Genomic DNA, 19,382 nt, shown 5'->3' with positions numbered 1-19,382 from the left:
ACATGATAATTCTGTGGTGGGGAAGCTGCATTTGTGGGGAGTGAAACCAGAGTCTGAGATTTTTGGCCGTCGGACGGTCCAGGTGAGAAGTAAGGATGAAGACGGTGCAGACAGGAGGGAGAGATACATAAGTGGCAGAGCTGACTTAATGAGTAATTAGGTGTGTAGGTCCAAGTTGCATGTTGACCAAAAATTCACTGACCGTTGTTTTATGGGGTCCTGGTGTGGCGCTGTGGGTTAATTAATGTGCCAGACTGCAAAGCTGTTTGAACTGCAAGGTTGGCGGTTCAGGCTCACCAGCAGCTCCTTGGAAACCCTATATAGGGTTGCTATGTGTTGGAATTCACTCGATGGTATTTAACAACAAGAAGTGTCATCGAATCAGTGCCAACCCATAGCGACCCTGTATAGGGTTTCTGAGAGGGGCTGCTGAGCTTAAACCACCGAACTTATGGTTAAAGCTAATTTTGCAATCTAGTGCATTAATGCACAGTGCCACATCAGGACTCGGATTCAAGTCAAAATAAAACCAATTTTTAAAACACCCAGCATAGAATAATGTCAGTTTAGATCAAATATGAAGGGGCTTCAAAAAGTTCATGGAAATTTCCATTCTCTTTTAATTTCATTTTTCCAGGAACTTTTGAAGTCCCTTGTATAATTTCTTATGAGCAAACCTTAGTTCCATATCGTTGTTAAAAATCTGTCATTTTCATATATTAAATCATTTATATTCCAGTAATTTATAAAATTTTTTATGTTAATTTCCCTTAATTAAGTATCCTTACCTTTGAAATTTCTTCATAAAAATTTAAATTAAATAGCTACTGGGACCCTACCCAGAGAAGCAGTGATGCCTGAGATGGAGGCAGAGACGCTGATGTGGAAAGATGGAGCAGCTGGGGACTTTAGATCCAGAGAGGGAGAGGGGCTGTGTGCTGACAACCGGTGGGGCAGGCTTGCAGGGTATACCCTTTGGTTGGTTGATGATGCATGGAGGGGATTGTAACCATGGCAGTGATATGATATATGATAGGATGTATGTAAAACTAATGTTCTCCCATGTAAACTATCACATAATTCACAATAAAACATTACAAAAATATAATAATAACTACTGGATACTAAGCTATAGCTCTGGGAAATATGTCCTAGGGTTTCGAGGCTATACATCTTCACTGGAGCGGAAAGCCTCATCTTTTGCCCGCGGAACGGCTGGTGGGCCCAAATTGCTAACCTTTTGGTTCGAAGTGCAGCATTTAGCCTACAGAGCCACCGCACTCCTGTCTCTTCACATCTAGCTTTGCATACATTACTACAGCTCTGAGACAAATAACTATTTGTTAGATTTACCCCAAAGATCTTCAGTGATGCCCTGAGAGCCTAAGTATAAAGTTTAAAATATCAAACACACATTAGTGAACCATTTATTTTAATATCGATTCAGTTTCTCAGCAACACAAAAGAATATCTTAGCCTTGAAACATTCATTAAAAGTGTACAAATATGCATAGCTATAAAGATGAAATCTGTGGCATAGTATCATCAAAATAAATTATTCTTTAGATTTTAACATTTTTTCAAGGAGTGAAAACTTATGTCATAAAAATACCCTAGTATTATTATTTATAATGTGCATTTGGACAATGCTCACAATGACATCAGCTCTGTTGTTAGCATCTCTATACAAAGTCATACAATACATAAAAATATCAGTAGTTGATAGCATTATTCTTCTTTAAAAAGAATATGCAGTAGTAATGTTCAGTCCAGAAAATGGCAGGTTTAAATAGAGTAGTCTTAAATTCAAAATATCTACTTTAAATATCAATCTGAAATAAAACTAAGAAGAGAAAAAAATAAAATAAAGAAAAGTCCCATGTGAAATCACAGCCATTGCTCCTGAACACAATGCCAAGGGCAGGGTAGGGTCAGTGACCTTCAGCAGCAGGAGTTTGCTTTGGGGGACGGGCTCACACACCTCGTCTTTGTGTCTGGTGAAAAAATGTCTTACACAGTTTCAAGAACTTTAATGCCATGACGATGAGAGATGCTTTCCTTGGTTAATTCTGAAGCCACTGGATTTTATAAAGTCACCGGGCGTTAACAGCAGTTGTATTGGTCAAAGTCAAACAACAGATGTGTTCTCCTCTAGTATCAGGTGGCATAACTTTGGTGTTCTCTATGCTAAAGATAAATTTGCTGCTAAGAAAGACATCCTGCTCAAGACTGGAATTAGCACTGCTTCCGTGGTTTCAAAGTACAAACACAAATCGATAAATGACAATCTTTCTGCCATTGTCAAAGTGGTAAAGGCTCAGCCAAATTGGAACCGTAATTGACAACTCGGAGAGGTCTTCCTAGTTGCTATTAAAAAGAACCAAAACCTCTGAGGTCAATCGCTGCAAAACGATGAACTAGGAAGACATTTAGGCAAATTTACAACAAATACGAAAATGCTCTAGACAATTTCTGAAGCCATTTTTTTTTAAAGAAAAGAGCTTCTTAATATTTGCTATCTATTAATTTGTAGATCAAATACTTGATACTTTGGCAAATAGTTTATTCAATACTTTGTAAAGTCCTACCCATATATCAGTATGTGGGCAATGATGCTAAGAAAATGCATTTCATTACTAGGAAGGAAATAAAATAGAAGATGATTTTTGCTTTGTGTAGTACCCACTGTAGCACCTTTCTTCCAGAGCACAGTAGAAATAGACATCTGTAGACATTTCCCAAGGCTGCTGCCTTGTACACACTGTGGGCCAATGTGCCAGCACCCTCCTACCGATGGCCTCCGTACTTGGCCATCCAATCTGTTCTTCCATGCACAGAGTGAACTGGCTGTGCGCGGGCCATGAGGTTTAGATTTTTTGCTGTAGGATTGTAAGAAGGTCCTGAAAACTGCCCCCGACCAGTTTTCGTGTTCCAGTTATATTCTGAAAGAAATCACAGTTAAGAATTAGAATTTTGTTCACTTGATAATCAGATTCAAAATTAAGTTAACCATTGTGTCATTTCATGGGGGACATTTGGAGTGTGTTTTAAAAAGAAGGAACCTGGTCTTTGAGAGTTTTTTTGTTTTTGTTTTTGTTTTTGTCTTTGAGAGTTTTACATTTTTATTTTTATTATGCTGACAGGAACTAGGAGATTCAGTAGGTTAAGGGCCAGCATTTCTGGCTTAGAGCTCTGATTGCTGGCATTTCTGATCTGAGTTCATGTCAAACCACTTAGAGGTGTAATGCCAGCAGGTCTGACCAAAGAAAAGCGCTTGGTTCAAATTTGATGAGCAACACTCACAGTGTTAAAGATGCTGTAAAATCACACTGGGGTTAAATCTAAATGATAATTCAAAATTCACAACATCATTATAAAAAAAATTATGTGTAATTCTGAATCCTGTAAAGCTCTGGCTTCTTGGTGCTACCAAGTGAGATTCTATGAGAGATTTCTTTTTGAAAAAAGGAAGACATAAATTCTCATAGTCAAGAAACTTAATTTCTTAAGTTATCTTTTAATTCCCCTTCGTATAAACAAGCGATAATTATGCTGTTAAATTAGCTAGTTCACACATCAGGCCTGGAAGTCAAAATCAAAATAGTACCATCCATGGACATAGGAGAGCAGTGTAGAGGGGGAGAGACGGAGAGAGGTGGGAAGACATTGGAAGTGGGCTCTGAGACTCAAGATTGGAAAGAGCGGAATTAAGCTAATTGGGGGGAGGACTGCTGATTTAGAGAATCGAGGAGCTGGTGGAGTAGCAGAAGCTTTCTCCAGGTAACCTAAGCTGAGTCCTAAATGCACTTAAAGGAAACTGTCCAGGCCAATATTTTTTTAAAAATGTCTTTCAAGAGGGACTTAGAATGTGGCAGTGTTGATATTTGGGATCCTTTCCCAGAAATAAGGAGTCCTGTTAGTGCTGTGGGTTAGGAGTTGGTTCAACAGGCTGTTCCCTGGGAGAAAGATGAGGCTTTTGGCTCCAGTAAAGACTCGTAGTCTCGAAAACCCTACATGGACAGGGTCGCTCTAAGTCAGAATTGACTCAGTGGCAAGTGGGTTGGGTGTGTTTTCCAGAAATAATATTCTAGAACTTAGGCCCTCTGGATGAATTTAGTAGCTGACAAAGGAATCTAGATCTCCTAGCTGGGCAAGAGATGCGTTTGTTCCGCAATCCAAACCATCCTGAGGTTCCGACCCCGACTGACTGCTGCTGTTCAACTCCCCGGGCCCAGGAACACTGGCTGGACCCTGATTCTAAAAGCTGTGTTTTTCCCATCAAAGGCATTTAACCTCTTATAAAAAGTTTGCCAAAAGGAGTTTGCCTCTAATCATGGATTTAATTGGTGCCATGAACTTTTTGGAGCCCTCTTGTATAAATAAATCTTGGCAAGCTCTAAGATCTTGGTAAAGAGGAAATCACAATAGCATTAGGGAATAGCCTCCAAGGAGCTCATGTGATCATTCGCACTGCGCTCAGAACAGACTCTCAAGGAAATGTGCCCTCCCAAATTTTATTTTCAAAGCAGGGGATGAGGTGGTACTAGGGAGTTTGGGATGAGAAATTGCATGGGGAGGGAGGAAAGTGAAAATAATTTGACTTTGCTTCTCAAAACGAGAACGAGAAAGGATAAACGGGGAGGGAGACTTGGCAAGGAGAGGGAAATAGTTGAGTAAATACGGTAATGACCTGCTTTTATTTTCTGGTGGGAAATTGTCACATTAGTGGGCAGACTGGAAGAACCATCACTTACAGAACAGTGTTCCTAAGGATTTGCTTTTATCACTTGAGACTGATTAATATTTACTTCTTTTTTTTACCTTTCCTCCTATCACCATCTGTAGAAAAAGCTGATAAGCAGAGTAAATGAAGCGATGAAAAATAATGAGAAAGCATTTACTTAAAAAAAGTAAAGTAAAAATAGAAATATGAATGCTAATCTTATCAGAATAATTAATACCTTCAAGCCTTCTACATCCTACAAGAATATATATTTTTTAAATGCCTACTCTCTCAGGCTCTAAGAACAGGTACTCAGATAAAATAACTTAAAAATTAGTGATTTTGTGCTTTTATGTTAAAAAGTGCTCACTGTAAGCTTAGCTTAAGCTCTTTGAGGCTTTATAAACATCAGTGCTGTGTATAAAATGTTTACTTAATATATTTTATATCAGCATACAGATAGTGAAGTAATTCTTTTCACAGATAAGATGACTGAGTACTATTACTTTAAGCAGTTACATGGTGGTTAAGGATCCCTGGGTGGTGCAAATCGTAAACCTGTTCAGTTGATTCCTGAGAGGTTGGCGTTCTGAGAGTCTATCCCAGAGGCACCTTGGAAGAAAGGTCTGGCAATCTCCTTATGAAAACTCATCCACTGAAAACGCTGTGGAGCACAGTTCTACTCTGACACAACTGAGGTGGCCAGGTGTAGGAACTGACGTGACAGTGACTGAGTATTGACTACTGTAGTTAAGAAATTTTTTTAAAATCACACAATTCCAGTGCTTTTTCCTGTTTTTTTAACACTTTTAGTTTTATTTCGGTGAACTTTAATGACTGGCAGTTCTAACCAGGGAATTTTAATATAAAATCCTGCTTAGGATAGGCTGTGAGAATACTTTTGGAACAAACTTCGAATTATCTGCCTTAATGTTTATTTTAGGTGCTTCAATACAAATACCTACTTTAAATAAAAAATGTTTTAGGGAATGCTCATATAAAATACGGTCAGCTCAAGTAGAGAATCATCACCCTCAATTTCAAATGCATAGCTTTGAATGCAGCCTTAATTTGCCATGTTACTAGTGAGCCGCCAGTTCTAACATTGGAGGGTAGAGGAATCCACCTGCCCAGTGTCTAATATTCGGGGCAAAGCCACTGTGGGAAAGTTCTGCCGCAGCTTATTGTTACGCTCTGCGTGGAAGTGGAGAGAAGCCAGGTGTACATTTATTACACGAGTACAGTGTCAGTATCCATGTGTATTCATTCAGCTCTCACTATGTACCAGGTGCTGGGCAGAAAGTCTGGCACCTTCCCACATCTCACTGGGTGGTATATACCACACACTCTTTGAAACTGGACAGAGTATCCTATCCCACTCCACCATTTACTAGTGGCGTGACCTACGGAAATTGTTGTTGTTGGGTGCTGTTGAGCTGATGCCAGCTCAGAGTGATCCCAAGTGATCGGGTCACAACTGCCCCATAGGCTGTAATCTCTGTGGATGAAGATCAACCAAGTGTATGTGTAGTAGAGCTGCTGAGTGGGTTCGAACCTCTGACCCTGTGGTTTGCAGCCAAGTGGCTAATCATGGCACTGCCAGGGCTTCTTTAAGTAAATCGCTGTTGAGTTGTTAAGTGCCACCAAGTCAGTTCTGACTCACAGTGACCCTGGTACAGGATTTCCGAGGAGCGGCTGGTGGGTTTGAACTGCCGACCTTGTGGTTCTCAGTCCAGTGCCACATCGGGACTCCTTAAGGAGGACTAACTGGGATAATCCCTATGGGACCCCTTACACAATGCCTGTCAGAGAGTAAGCATTTAATTAGGGTCTGCTCCTCTTACAACTATTAGACCTTCACACCACAGATTTGGGAGGAAAAAAAAGGGGCGGGGGGAACTCTGCCAAAAATAATTAGTGCTATATTCATGAGGTGAGACTAATTTGAGTCTTCACTTGGAAAAAGCGACAGTGTAAACTTTAAAAAAGAAAAAAGATATAACTCCTCGCTGATTTTTCTAAAGTTGTTCTTACCTGAAGCTGTGGTACCAAGAGGTACCAGATGGATCCTTTGGCCGGCTGAGCCAACTTCTTTTTTGAGAAAGGAAGGGCTATATCCTGCCTGATTGTAAGTAGCGTAGGCTCCCAGATTTCCTAGTGATGTACCATAGAGTCAGAAAGTGGCTACTGGAAAACACCGACCACAATACCATTTTTCTCAGTGTCTGCTTTATTTCAGGCACTGGACTATGCTTCAGACAGATATTCCTACTCAATCCATATAAAAACTCTCTTAGGCATATTATTATTCCTAGCATATGGTTCTCAGATGTGAAGTGAGTAAGTGGTCCAGTTAGACTCTGAACCCAAGGCCAAGTTAACCATGAGCACACCAGGCTTTTCTGTGACTCCCATTCTTAACATACATTTCCTACGAGGAAGCCCCCTTCCCTGAAGCCCGCTCTGTGCCTTTCTTCAATTGCAAAGTCCTCACCAAGAATGGGTTACAATACATAGGGTTGTTGTAGGGATTGAATGAAATGTGTATGCCAAGCACACAGCCCAGAATCTGGTATTTACCATCATCATCGCTATCATTGGATAATGAATCAGAGAGCAGCTTTGGGATCTGTTTGAGGGAAATCTGGAGCCAGAAGACTAGTCAGGAGGTCATGGCTGCTGAAGAAAGGAGAGAGGGACGTGTAGACAGCGTGGAGGGTGGGAGGCAAGGGACACAGAGACCTATATACCGCTAAGCTTTTTGTTTTGGATTCAGCTGTGCCCCTGGCAAAATGTGGGTTGGAATACTAACCCGCATTCCTATGGATGCAATCTAACTAAATGCAATCATCTTCCAGAATGCAAATCTGGTGTAATCACTAAATCAGCTGGATCCTAATTACTTCGAAATTATTAAAGCATCAACGTAGAAATGGGCACGCAGACACAGGTGGAAGAAAGATACTGTCCTATGATAGCAGAGGCAGATGAATCCACACTCCCTAAGATCTAGGGACTGCCAACTACTAGAAGCTGACACAGATAAAGAAGGACTTTCCCCTTAGAGCCACTCTCTGAATTTGGACTGCTAGCTTTCTGAAATGAGCAAAAATAAATGTCTGTTCTTAAAAGCCCCCTCTCGTGGTATTTGCTATAGCAAACCAGGAGATGGAGACACTTACTTAGGTGACTGATATCTACATAAAGTATCTACCAGAAGTGGAGTCAGGTGTGGGGAAAAGCCTAGTTCCTATGGGGTATTGAAATGGTGGCTCTGGTAGGCAGGCCAGGGAATTGCAATTATCAGGGTCAGGTGGGCATGGAGGAACCAGCTCAGAGGGGTTGTAGAACACGCAAAGACCCAGGAATAACAGCACTAAGGAAGGGCAAACAAGAACAGAACCATGTGAAGGAGAGGAACCAGAGAGAGAAGGTAGGAAGAGCATAGTATGGGAATTCAAGAGAATATAGTGTGAAGAAAGGAGGGCTGCCAAGTGGGAAGAGTTAGACAGATGGTAGGAGGAGACAGGGGTCTGATGGGATGCAGATGAGCACTGCTCAGCAGAGTTGGCTGTCAGAATACTGTTAGGACTTGGCCGGAGGTGCTTCAGTAGAAGCAGCAGCAAACAGGAGAGGAAGCGAATGGATATGATTTCTCTTTCAAGGAACCTTGCTGTTCAGAAAAGGAGACAACTTGTTTGTTGTCTAGTAAAGGCAGCAGGTCTCTGATGTCCATGGTGGTCTTTCGGCTGGCAGCCACTACTGAGGGACACCGATGGGATGGGGTATTATCCCTCTCTGGCTGGCTGCTGAGCTTTTTTTGTATCCCTAGTGTCTATCACGTTGCTATGCAGAGTGGATGCTCGGTGTTTGCTTTGAGGTCCATAAGTGCCAAACTGCACTATCGTTTACTACCGCAGCTAATAACAACAAAGGGTGGCATACAGCAACACTCTGAGTTTTGTATTAGCACAGCTGCTGAATTCGTCCTTTTTCACCCCAGAGACTTATTCTACATAGTGAAGCAGTTGTTTACTTCCAAAGCTCTTTGAAAGGACGTTCAGGGCAATAATCACATCTGATAGCAGCTTCAGAACAACTCTTCTGAGCTCACTTACTGCATGCTCTCTGTGAAAAAGTCCTAAGTATGTTGACACATTAATGTCATTGCTAGTTGCTACTGACTGGATTCTGACTGGGTAGATAAACGTGATTTCCCCCATTTTATAGATGGGGAAACTAACTTAGGAATCCCAAAAAACTTGTCCAAAATTACAAGACTAGTGAGTGATGGGATGGGGTTAAGTCAGACTTTAAAAGTCATGCAATCTACAATTATATAAGCACAATGCTTCTATCTGTTGGAGAAAGAAGGTACAAAGACAAAAAGTGCATGGAAAATTTATTGTTGCTGTTAAATCCCATCGAGTTGGTTCCAACTCATAGCAGCACTGTATAGTGTTTCCAAGGAGTGAGCTGGTGGGTCTGAACTGCAGGCCTGTGGTTAACAGTCTGGTGCTTATCCTACAGCATCATACCAGGACTCTGAATGGAAAATGAGGTCTTCTTCAATTATTTTGCCTTGGTTTATTAACTGAAGTGCCGTGTGGAATGTAACTTTTTAGGTGGGAATCAGTGGTAAACACTATTTAAATCCATGACACTGGATTAGAGTTCATCATCTCAGCTTGCTTAGTTTTTTCTTTTAAATGTTTAACATTTAAGCAATTATTTTCAGAGCTCTAAAAAAAATTCCAGGAATTAAAAACAAAAACCAAACTACATGGCTGTCGAGTCAATCCTGACACCGTGTGACTTTATACAACAAAGGAGAACTGCTCCACAGGGTTTCCAAGGTATAGCCTTTATGGAAGCCATATCTTTATTCCATTGAGCAGCTGGTGGGTTTGAACCGCCAACCTTTAAGGCAGCAGCTGAGCACTTAATCACTGTACCACCAGGGCTCCTGCTTCAGGAATACTGATTAGAAAATTAGAAAATAATTCTTTAAAATGTTTTTCAGTACAATTATTTGCTTAGATCTCATAAATTGCCATCGTTCATTGAAGAAGGCAAGCAAAGAGATTTTGAGAGGGAATTAACCCTAGAATCCTTACTACTACAAAAGAGGTTCTTGAAGACATGGAATGCTTGTGTTTCTCCCAGTCCTGACCTGACTTCTAAAACTAGGTGGCCTTGGCCAGGATGATGGCCTTTTATGACAGGCTTAGAGAAAAATGTAGAGAACAATTGGACAAGAGATTCAAATTCTATAACACCCAGAAATTACCTTGTGGGTCCTCTAATTTTTCAGGAAAACTTTCACTGCATAATAGTTTTTCAATTGGCTTAGTTATGCGTTCTTCTGAAGAGAAGGCAGATGGAAGGAAAGAGTGAGTAATAAGGAGAAGGTTTTAGGAAAAGCAAAGAAAACGTGAATTAGATGATTCAGGAGAGATACAGAACTCCCTTTTAAATGAGAAACGTGTCTATGTGTTTGCCACAGTTTTAACTTCATGCCAACTGTATACTTCCCCTGATCCTCAAAGTTGTGGTGCTATTGTTGAAAAGCCTTTGTGTCCTAAGTTGGTGTCGAGTGAAAGTTGTTTTTAAAGAACTGAGTAGAAATAAGTAAGGAACTATACAGTACTGTTGAATGCAGGGCAGCTCAGCACTGTTAAGTGGGTACCGCTGAGTCTTAAAGAGTCAGGAAAACTGTCCAAGGTGGGTTGATGTCACATCAGAACCCCTCAGTAGACTGGACTTACTCACATGCTACCTTTGAATTTTTAAATTATAATATCACCTTCATTAAAAATAATATACAACCAATGGAATGCAAATACCATCAAGATTTATGCACATCAATAGTGGCTTTTAAAAAAATGAACAAGTTCCCTTTTAACAGTCAGTCATTTTACATTCATCATTTTCATTCAGTTCATGGAAAAACTGAATTAAAAGCTAATGACGTTTTTCCATGGACATTTTGAAGTCTCCTCTTATCTCCGTATACTTTATCAAAACGTATTTTTTGGCTTGAAAGATTATAAAAATGATCTCTCCCAAAATTATTTTTTAAATGTATTATAGCCATAAGTATGTTTAAAACCTGTTTTCTGGAAATAGTTCCAACAATTTTTTGTGTATGATCAAATGAAATAAAATATTACAAACTATGGTCACTAAATGTGAAAAGTTGTTGTTTTTAGAGATATCTCTTAATGAAAAGGAGGAGACTATTTTTCAAGTAGCTTATATACCCATAAATGAATATTACTTATTGCTAGAAGTTCAGCCAATTGCGAGGGTTCGGCATCAATATTACTTTTCTGTCTTCCTTCTTTCCCTCCTTCCTCCCGTTTAAACACATTTTCCTCTTTATAGATGGAAGCACTGAAAACTTTCTCAACACAGATAAATGGATGGGAAAGACAAGTGTTTTGTTACTGCATTGCCCACTAAATTCTTCTAACTCCTTTTTAATCTGAACGTGAGAGAGTGACTTACCATGTAAAAAAAAAAAAAAAAAGGCTTTTAATTATCTATGAGCTAACAATTCACTTAGGTCTTCTTTCAATTTTTTGAAAGCTAAGAACGGGAACCGCCTGACTTATAAACAAATTGGTTACCCAGTCATCAGTTATTTATTTTCACAAGGCTGACGTATTGTCTTTTGATTGGCACCTCATATTATTTCTGCCCCTGGGGAACTGGAAAGTGCACCTTAACCTGCAGCTCAAAGTATTCTTGTCTTTTGTAAAGTGGAAGGAGGGCAACTCTGTAAAGAGACAGCTTTCTCAGACATGCCAGGGTTAGGAAAGAATCCACTGAGAAGTCGAGGATCTGGCAAAAGATTCCCTTTCAAAACTATCTGTGCTCAGGGACTAGTTGGAAAATCTTTGTGTACTCCAGCGGTACATGAATCCCCAGGAGAAGAAGGCAGCTGCAATATATTTAAAAGTAAGAAGCTGTAGGAGAAAAAAAATTAAAAACACATGTAAATTTATATTTGAAATATGTTCTTGCATTACCTGCATTACTTCTTTTGAAAGCAAATTCAGCCCCAATGGGCGCCAACGACTTAGGAAATAGTGAATTAGTCCAAGTGTATGGGTTCACATCTTTCCTGGTAGCTACCAAGGATACATTCTTAGGGTTTATACCTTAGGAGAACAAAACAATCAGGTCATAGGTGAGCATGTGATCATCTACTTGAAGAAGAACTATATAATACATTCAGAGACTAGAAATAGCTTGAAAATGAGAATGGAACTACATTTAAGTTAAAATGTAACAAATACTTGCTTTTTTGATGGACCCTCACATGATGTGCAAGGAGCTCTGGTAGCGTACTGGTTACGAGTCCGGCTTCTAACCTCAAGGTCAGCAGTTTGAAACTACCAGCTGTTCTGCGGGAGAAAGATGAGGCTTTCTGCTCCCATAAAGATTTACAGCCTCGGAAACCCCGTGCAGGGTCGCTGTGAGTCGGAACTGACTCCACGGTACACTACCACCACCACCACCACCACCACCACCACCACACGATGTGCTTCCTAAAAGATATTTCCTATATGCTAAATAATACTAAACTTCTGATATTTTGTTAAATGTCTTGTAAAAACTGTGGAGGAACAACATGGTCTTTCTATGTCATTCACTATGTGTAGACCCTGGAGTCCAGGCACTTAACTGTCGTGGAGTAAACAGACAGAGCCCCAAGAACTCAGGGGAGCTTGAGAAAGACCCATCCTGCAAGGCCGATCCATGTCTTAAACATCATACAAGGGAAGTGTTGTAAATATAATTGGCAATGAGCACAGTTTACATTCTTCATGGTTTTCTGAAATCTGTGCTATGTCAAGTCACACAGAAGTATTGTAATTTGTAGTTTGGGTGGTTTTTTTTGTGTGTTTTTAGATCTTTTTCACTCACGATTCCATCTGATTAGATGGGAGAATCATCATACCATCTAAGTCTTGGATCATAACTGGGGTGCTTTGTTTAGCTGGTACAGAAATCACCACTGAGGACTCCAGGAATTTAAGACACTAGCAACTGTCTTCAGGAAGTCTGAGCTTTTGCTTGTCACAAAGTGAATTCGTTAGAAAGGTTTCATTTTTGTGAGACACAAAATAATATCTCCTGTTTTGAAACCAGAAGTACTCAGTTTCAAGTGTTCTATATGATCAGTTCTCCAAGAAACACTCTACCGGGTAAAGCATTACCCTTTCTTATAGATGATAATTTCTTGTGGCTTTTGGCTTCTAATAAAACAAATATAATAGGCAACTACCAAACAATTAAAAAGATGCATTGTGTGGCAATTACTCACATAAAAACATCTTTACCCAAAAAGAAAATGCAATGTCGTCATTGTTGTTGTTGTTAGGTGCCATCGAGTCAGTACTGACTCATAATGATCCTATGTACAACAGAATGAAACACTGCCCTGTCCTGAGCCAACCTCACAATTGTTGCCATGCTTGAGCCCATTGATGCTGCCACTTTGCCAATCTATTTCGCTGGAAGAAGATAGGGAAGGAGTGATGAACTACTTCTGAATATTTACTCACTGAAAACCTTATGAATAGCAGAGAAATGCAATGTAGGGGGAAAAATTAATAATTTCTTTAAGCAAATACTATTTTCATAAATATAGTTCAGCAGACTATGAACATTCAAATTATTATTATTTTTAAATTCAGTTATACTTGGCAATATTCCTATGTAGTTTTTTTATCAATATATATGTAATTGGAGATAATAATATATATTTTTACATATATGTTATTGGTAAGTGCTGTTGAGGCAGTTCCGACCCATAGCGACCCTGCATAGGATTTCTGATGGGCAGCTGGTGAGCTTGAACCACTGACTTTGCAGTCCAGCGCATTAATCCACAGCACCACACCAGGATATCTACCTAAATACATATACATATATAATTATATACATATAATTGGAGATAATTGGTTTAACTCTAGGTCTTTTTTAAGATGAGAGACTCTAATTTTATTGGAAACAGAATTTTAAATAATTTATTAGTTTATAAGCTTTTATATGGCACCAAATATACATACCAAACAAGGTGTTAGGCAGAAGTAGAAATCAACATATTGTCATCCCTCTCCTCAGAGGAGGTTAAAAAGTCAGCAAATATTTACTGAGCACATGCTACATGCCAGGCAGTGTGTGTGCTGCTGGAGAAAAAGTGGTGAGCAAAATAGTCCTGTTTCTACCTTTTTGGGTCTTGCAATCAAGTAGGAAGGGAGCCATTACATAGTTATACTCAGCAATATGCAAAGTGTCTAGTCTTCTGGTGCACAATGGGCAAGTGACAAATGCAACTGAGCCAGTCTTTGTTTTGCTTCCTAAAAAGTGATTTTTAAGCTGAAATGAGGATGCTGAGGACTCCGCTAGACCAAAGATGTGAAGACGGGCTGGGAAGGTGTGCACTGGGAGAGGCGACAGCACAGACAGAGGACCCGAGATGGGAAAGAACTCAGAGGTGAGCACGGATGGAGCAAGACAATGGAGTGGCATACAGTGAGGCTGGAGAGGTGAGTGGGAGCCGGATTGCGGAGTAATTCATGTGCCGTAGTAAACAATGTAAACGCAGCAGGACAGGCATGTGTCGAATTGACACAGGACACTGCGTGAACATGTAGAAGGTAGGATGGTGAGTGATGGATAGAACCAGAGACGTGTCTAAGGTGTGAGTTGCTGTCCTGGTGGTGCCGGCCCTTCCACTAGCCAATGGTGGCATCCATTCATGCTAAAGAGTCCTTGTCTGGGAGCAGGGAGTGAGACCAGAGGGCACCCATGTGAGATGGTTGGTGCTTCCGCTGTAAACTCTATTTGTAACTATCTCGCCATCGTTAATTATCTAAGGTTTACAGGGTAAGCTGAGAGAGGACTGCAATCCCACTGTAAGTAACAGAAAACAGAATCTCAAAGTCTTGCTCCAACAACCCAGGCGGTCAGTAGCTGGCCACCAGCTATGACTCTTGGGTCTCTTTCCCTGAAGGCCAGTGTCATAGATCTGCCAGTCCTTGTAGTACAATGTCATGCTGCCCTGCAATTATATGGTACACTTCCACAGCTCCCAAAATCTTAAAAGTTGATGCTTAATAAGACCTTTTATACCTGGTTTTATAGTGAAAAAATAGAGGGCCCCCAAGGATAGTCTTCTTTAAAAAAAAAAAAAAAATTTCAGAAGGTACTCAATTATAAAAAATAAGCATGTACAGACTTTCTGTTAAAGGTGACAGAAAATTTGGGAATGGTTAGCAGTGTTGGTTGAAAATGTGCTGAACATGTTTAATGTCACTGAACTGTACTTTCACATGTAAAGACTGTTTAAAGGGCAAATGTTACCTGTTTACCAAAAAAACAAACAAACAAAAAATCACTATGGATCACAAACACAGTTCATGGATCAGTTCTTACTCTGTTTCTTATCTTCTGTGTTGAAGCTGGTCCATGTTAGGTGCTCAATAAATGTTTGTCTAAGTGACATGAACTAGGCTCCAGTCTGATCTCAGACTTCACCTAGAGCTTGAAAAAATGCCAACCAGGACACAGAAGGGCTCAAGTTTAGATTTCAACATATTCTTCCAAATTGTGGGTTATATTCCTTACATCTACTTATAGCCATGCTTCTAAACCAAAGTAATGTGCAATTTGTTAGACCTTTTTCGTTCAAAAGGAAATGTCCAGACTAAACACATGCCCTGAAATATGTTTCTCAAAACCACATCAGGAAGCAGAACTACTAAAAAGGAGGAATCTGGGTCCATTTATTTTTTGCCCCAAATTCACAGTGGTCTTTTCTACCACCAGATGGCTCACTTTTATACAGATTTGCTAAATTTCAGTCAGGCAAATGAACTTGTTTAAAAAAAAACAAAAACAAAAAAACAGGGTCAAGTATCACTCAGGAATCTGTATTCTAGAAATTTTTCTTACTTCTCTGCATTTGTAGTCAAACCACAACCCTCTCACTGTTTCAACACCAAAATGTACAAACCTACTGGTGTCTAGACAAAGACCAACTCTCCTTTTCCCTTAATTATAACAGAAACTCTGCTCCTTTGTAAAGTGGGCCCCATCTCTCATGTGCTTGGTTCCCGTTCTTAAAGAAGCCATCTGCATACTCACGACCCCCTCTACTGAACTGCCAGCCCCCCCCCCCCATGAGCTCTCCTTCCCTCCATGCCTCCATAAAAGTGCCCCTTCATGGCGCCAGCCATGGATCCATTCCTCAGCACCTCTGCACAGCAACGTCTCCACAAAGAGTTGTCTACATTTGCAGAGTCCTCACTTCTCATCAAGTTTCAACCCTCTCCAACCTGGGTTCCCCTCACTATTCCTCGGAAGCCATGCTGAATGTTACCAAGACCCTCTGTGCTGTCAAGTGTAATTGACATTTCCAGCCCACCCTACCCAATAGCTCAGGTCAACTCTTCCTTCTTGGCCTCTAGAGACCCCTTTTTCCTGTTCTCCCTTGCCTGTCTAATTGCTTCTCCTCTTCTAATTTTCTCCCCTCTAAAGGACACCCATGGTTCTTCCCTTTCAGAATCTCTCCATCAATGATCTTACCCAATCCTGTGGGTGTACATACTGGCTGTCTGCCAAAAACAAAACTACCAAACCAATTGTTTTTAAGTTGATCCTAAGTCACAGTCAATCCGTGTGTGTGTGTGCTCCATGGGGTTTTCCATGACTGGTTTTTAGAGTACGTTAAGTCTTTCTTCTGAAGCATTTTTGAGAGGATTCAAACTTCCAACCTTTTTGATTGGTAGCTGATTACTTAACTGTTTGTGCCATCCACAGCATCCCAAACCTGTTACTTCACACCAGGTCCCTTTTCAGAGACTGCAGCTCTTCTATCTGACTGTCTGCTTGAACTTTCTGGACTGGAATGCTTCATAGGCGTTTTGAATATGACATTCCTGAAGACAATGAACTCCTCTTCCACACCCCATCCTGCTCATCCTGGGCCTTCCCATCTCAATAAGAGCACCATTGTTCATGTCAAGCCCCTAACTCACCTTCCCCTAGCTTCCCTCTACCCACCCACCAGCAAGTACATTTCCAAAGCACATCAAAAGTCCGCTTCTCTTTAAGCCGCCATGCTCCTGACCTGGCCTCCATCTGCCTGCCGTGCCCTCATATAGTCCATCTCTACTTGGCAGCCAGATGCTCTTTTGATTGCACAAAGCAGATGTCATTTGCCTCCTTAAATCCTTCCAAAGGTGTCCAATGGATTCAAATCTGAATCCTTCCCCAAGCCCAAAAGGTGCTATATAATCGGGTGTGGTGGTGTAGCGTTTTTTTTTTTTAGTCTTTTCCACTTCTGCCAGAAACATAAGGAGCCCGGGTGGCTCAGTGGTTAAGCACTCAGCTACTAGCTGGAAGGTCAGCAGTTCAAACTCATTGTTAGCTCCTCTGGAACAAGATGAGATAGTCTGTTTCCATAAAGAAACCCTATGGGGCACTTCCGCTCCGTCTTATTGGGCCACTAGCGATGAGAACTGAATTACATGGCTTGTGGCAGCAATGGGTGATGGTGGCTGGTTGAAACATTTTTTTCACAATTGCTTCCTTGACAGCTTTGAAATTATCAGTGCAGATGTCACCTAATCGATAAAGTTCATTCTTACTTTCATCTCCTTGTTTCCATGAGAGTGTTATCATGACCTGCACATTTTCTTTGTTCTCTCCACTAGGATATCAAGGACTCCTGGTGTGGAACTGTAGGATCAGCACTGAACCTCAAGGCACAGGGTATAAATACATCGATACCATAATGTCTCATGGAAAACAGACAATTTCAACCTTACATAAAGAAACAAGACAGAGTGCTTCAAATAAGAGACTGAGATACAGAAACAGAAAATCTAATGCCAGAAATGGCATTAGAATTACTTGATAAGGAATTTGCAAGAGTGATATTTAGGTACTTTCAATGGATTGAGAAAACTTCAGATGGAATCAAGGAAAATACACATAAAACTTGAGAATTCAGGAAAACACTACAAGAACAAACAGACAAAATAAATGAAAAATTGTAAACATACAAAAACAGCATTTAGAAAGCCTGGAGATTAATGCTGGGACTTCAAAAATGGATAAAATATTGACAGGGTAAAGAAGTATGACAGAATCAATGGAAGGTCGAATTACTGAGCTTGAAGAAAACTTTCTCAATATTCATTTGTTAGAGGAACAAACAAAATCTGAAGAAAGCCTGAGATTTATGTGGGACACTATCAAGAGAAATATCTTACACTTAATTGGAATTCCGGAAAAGAAAGAGACAAAAAAAATCGAGAAAATTGTCGAAGAGGTGGTGGAAGAAGCTTCTCTAACATCATCAAAGATGAGTAGGTGACTTCCTGCAAGATGGTGGACTAGACAGACGCACTACACAGACCCTCTACAACAAAGAGAGACCAAATAGAATGGACACAGATGAAAATGCTGATAACCTGAACTTCAGAAGAAAGGTTAGACAGGTGGATGGAGTGCTTGCTGGAAGGAGATGTCAAGCAGGGATGGCAACAGAGGGACACTGATGGTGAACGACTGGCCAGATGCTCCTCTCCCATATTGTGAGCAGCCAGGCAAAGCAGATTCACACAGGCATTGGAAAAGGTGAGATTTCTTCTTTTTCCCCATGCCCCCTGGTGACCAGAGGTGTGACCACCGTCCACCCTCATCTACCCCCAGCATAGACCCTGCTTTCCATGAATTTGCAGACATGTGGTTGGGAGCCCTATCAGTGTGAGTTGGGGGCCAGCTGCACCGCTTGGGTGCCTAGATTCAGGTGGGCTTGGCTCCATACCTATAAAACCTGCAGAGCCACCTGACCAGCATTTAACTAGTCACCCTGCCCCCAGCTTACTTATGGTTCTAACAGACACTGAAAATAGCTCTAAGAAGGTTCCCCATGAACTACTGCTGGATTAAGTGCCCTGAACATAGATAACACTGAGGCCAATAAGAACTCCCTCTAGGGCCAGAAACTGCTGTCATATCCTTTCCACAGCCGCCTCATGAGTTCCTTGAATTGCAGGAACCCATCAGCGATTTCTCCCCTCTGGGTCCAATAGCTGCACTGTTAGTTTTTACAAATACAACAACCCCACAATGCCAGAGACAACAGACAATTTTAGTTCACACGAAGAAATAAGAGAGACTGGTGCAAACAAATGGTCAAGATGCAGAGCTAGAAAATGTTTCTGCAGAAGAAAAGGTCATGTAAATAACTGAAAAATAATTCAAGGGAATGTTAATTAGGTACCTTCAAGGGATCTATAGAAAGACCGTGGAAAGCAAGGAAAGCACAATAAAATTTTTCAAAGAATTTAGGAAAACACTACAAGAACAAACAGACAAAATAACTGCAAATTTTTAAACACTGTAAAACCTGCAATTAGAAATCCAGAAGATTGATACTAAGATCTCAGAAATGGACAGACAATACATTGGAAAGGCAAAGGAGTAGATGTGAAGCAATGGGAGTCCAAATTAGTGAGCTTGAAGGTAAATCTCTCAATACTAATATTCTAGAAGAACAATCAGAAAAAATAGTGAAAAAATATGAAGAAAGCCTAAGAGTTATATGAGACACCATGAAAAGGAACAACTT

General features: G+C 40.5%; 1 protein-coding gene across 1 annotated transcript in view; it reads right to left on the bottom strand.

Annotated features, from left to right (window-relative positions):
• Window positions 1-2,787: 2,787 nt before the first annotated feature.
• The window catches only part of MAK (male germ cell-associated kinase), a 92,591-nt gene continuing 75,996 nt past the window's right edge, over window positions 2,788-19,382 (bottom strand). The window contains exons 12-15 of the mRNA XM_006864092.1: window positions 11,758-11,889; window positions 10,014-10,088; window positions 6,758-6,877; window positions 2,788-2,942 (exon numbers count right to left, since the gene is read on the bottom strand). Of these exons, the coding sequence (XP_006864154.1) occupies window positions 2,788-2,942; window positions 6,758-6,877; window positions 10,014-10,088; window positions 11,758-11,889 (482 nt within the window). The remainder of the gene's footprint in view (window positions 2,943-6,757; window positions 6,878-10,013; window positions 10,089-11,757; window positions 11,890-19,382) is intronic.

This window comes from Chrysochloris asiatica, unplaced genomic scaffold (genome assembly GCF_000296735.1).
Source record: "Chrysochloris asiatica unplaced genomic scaffold, ChrAsi1.0 scaffold00060, whole genome shotgun sequence".
NCBI lineage: Eukaryota > Metazoa > Chordata > Mammalia > Afrosoricida > Chrysochloridae > Chrysochloris > Chrysochloris asiatica.
The sequence above is the reverse complement of the archived record's forward strand: the minus strand, read 5'-3'. Positions and strand labels throughout refer to the sequence as shown.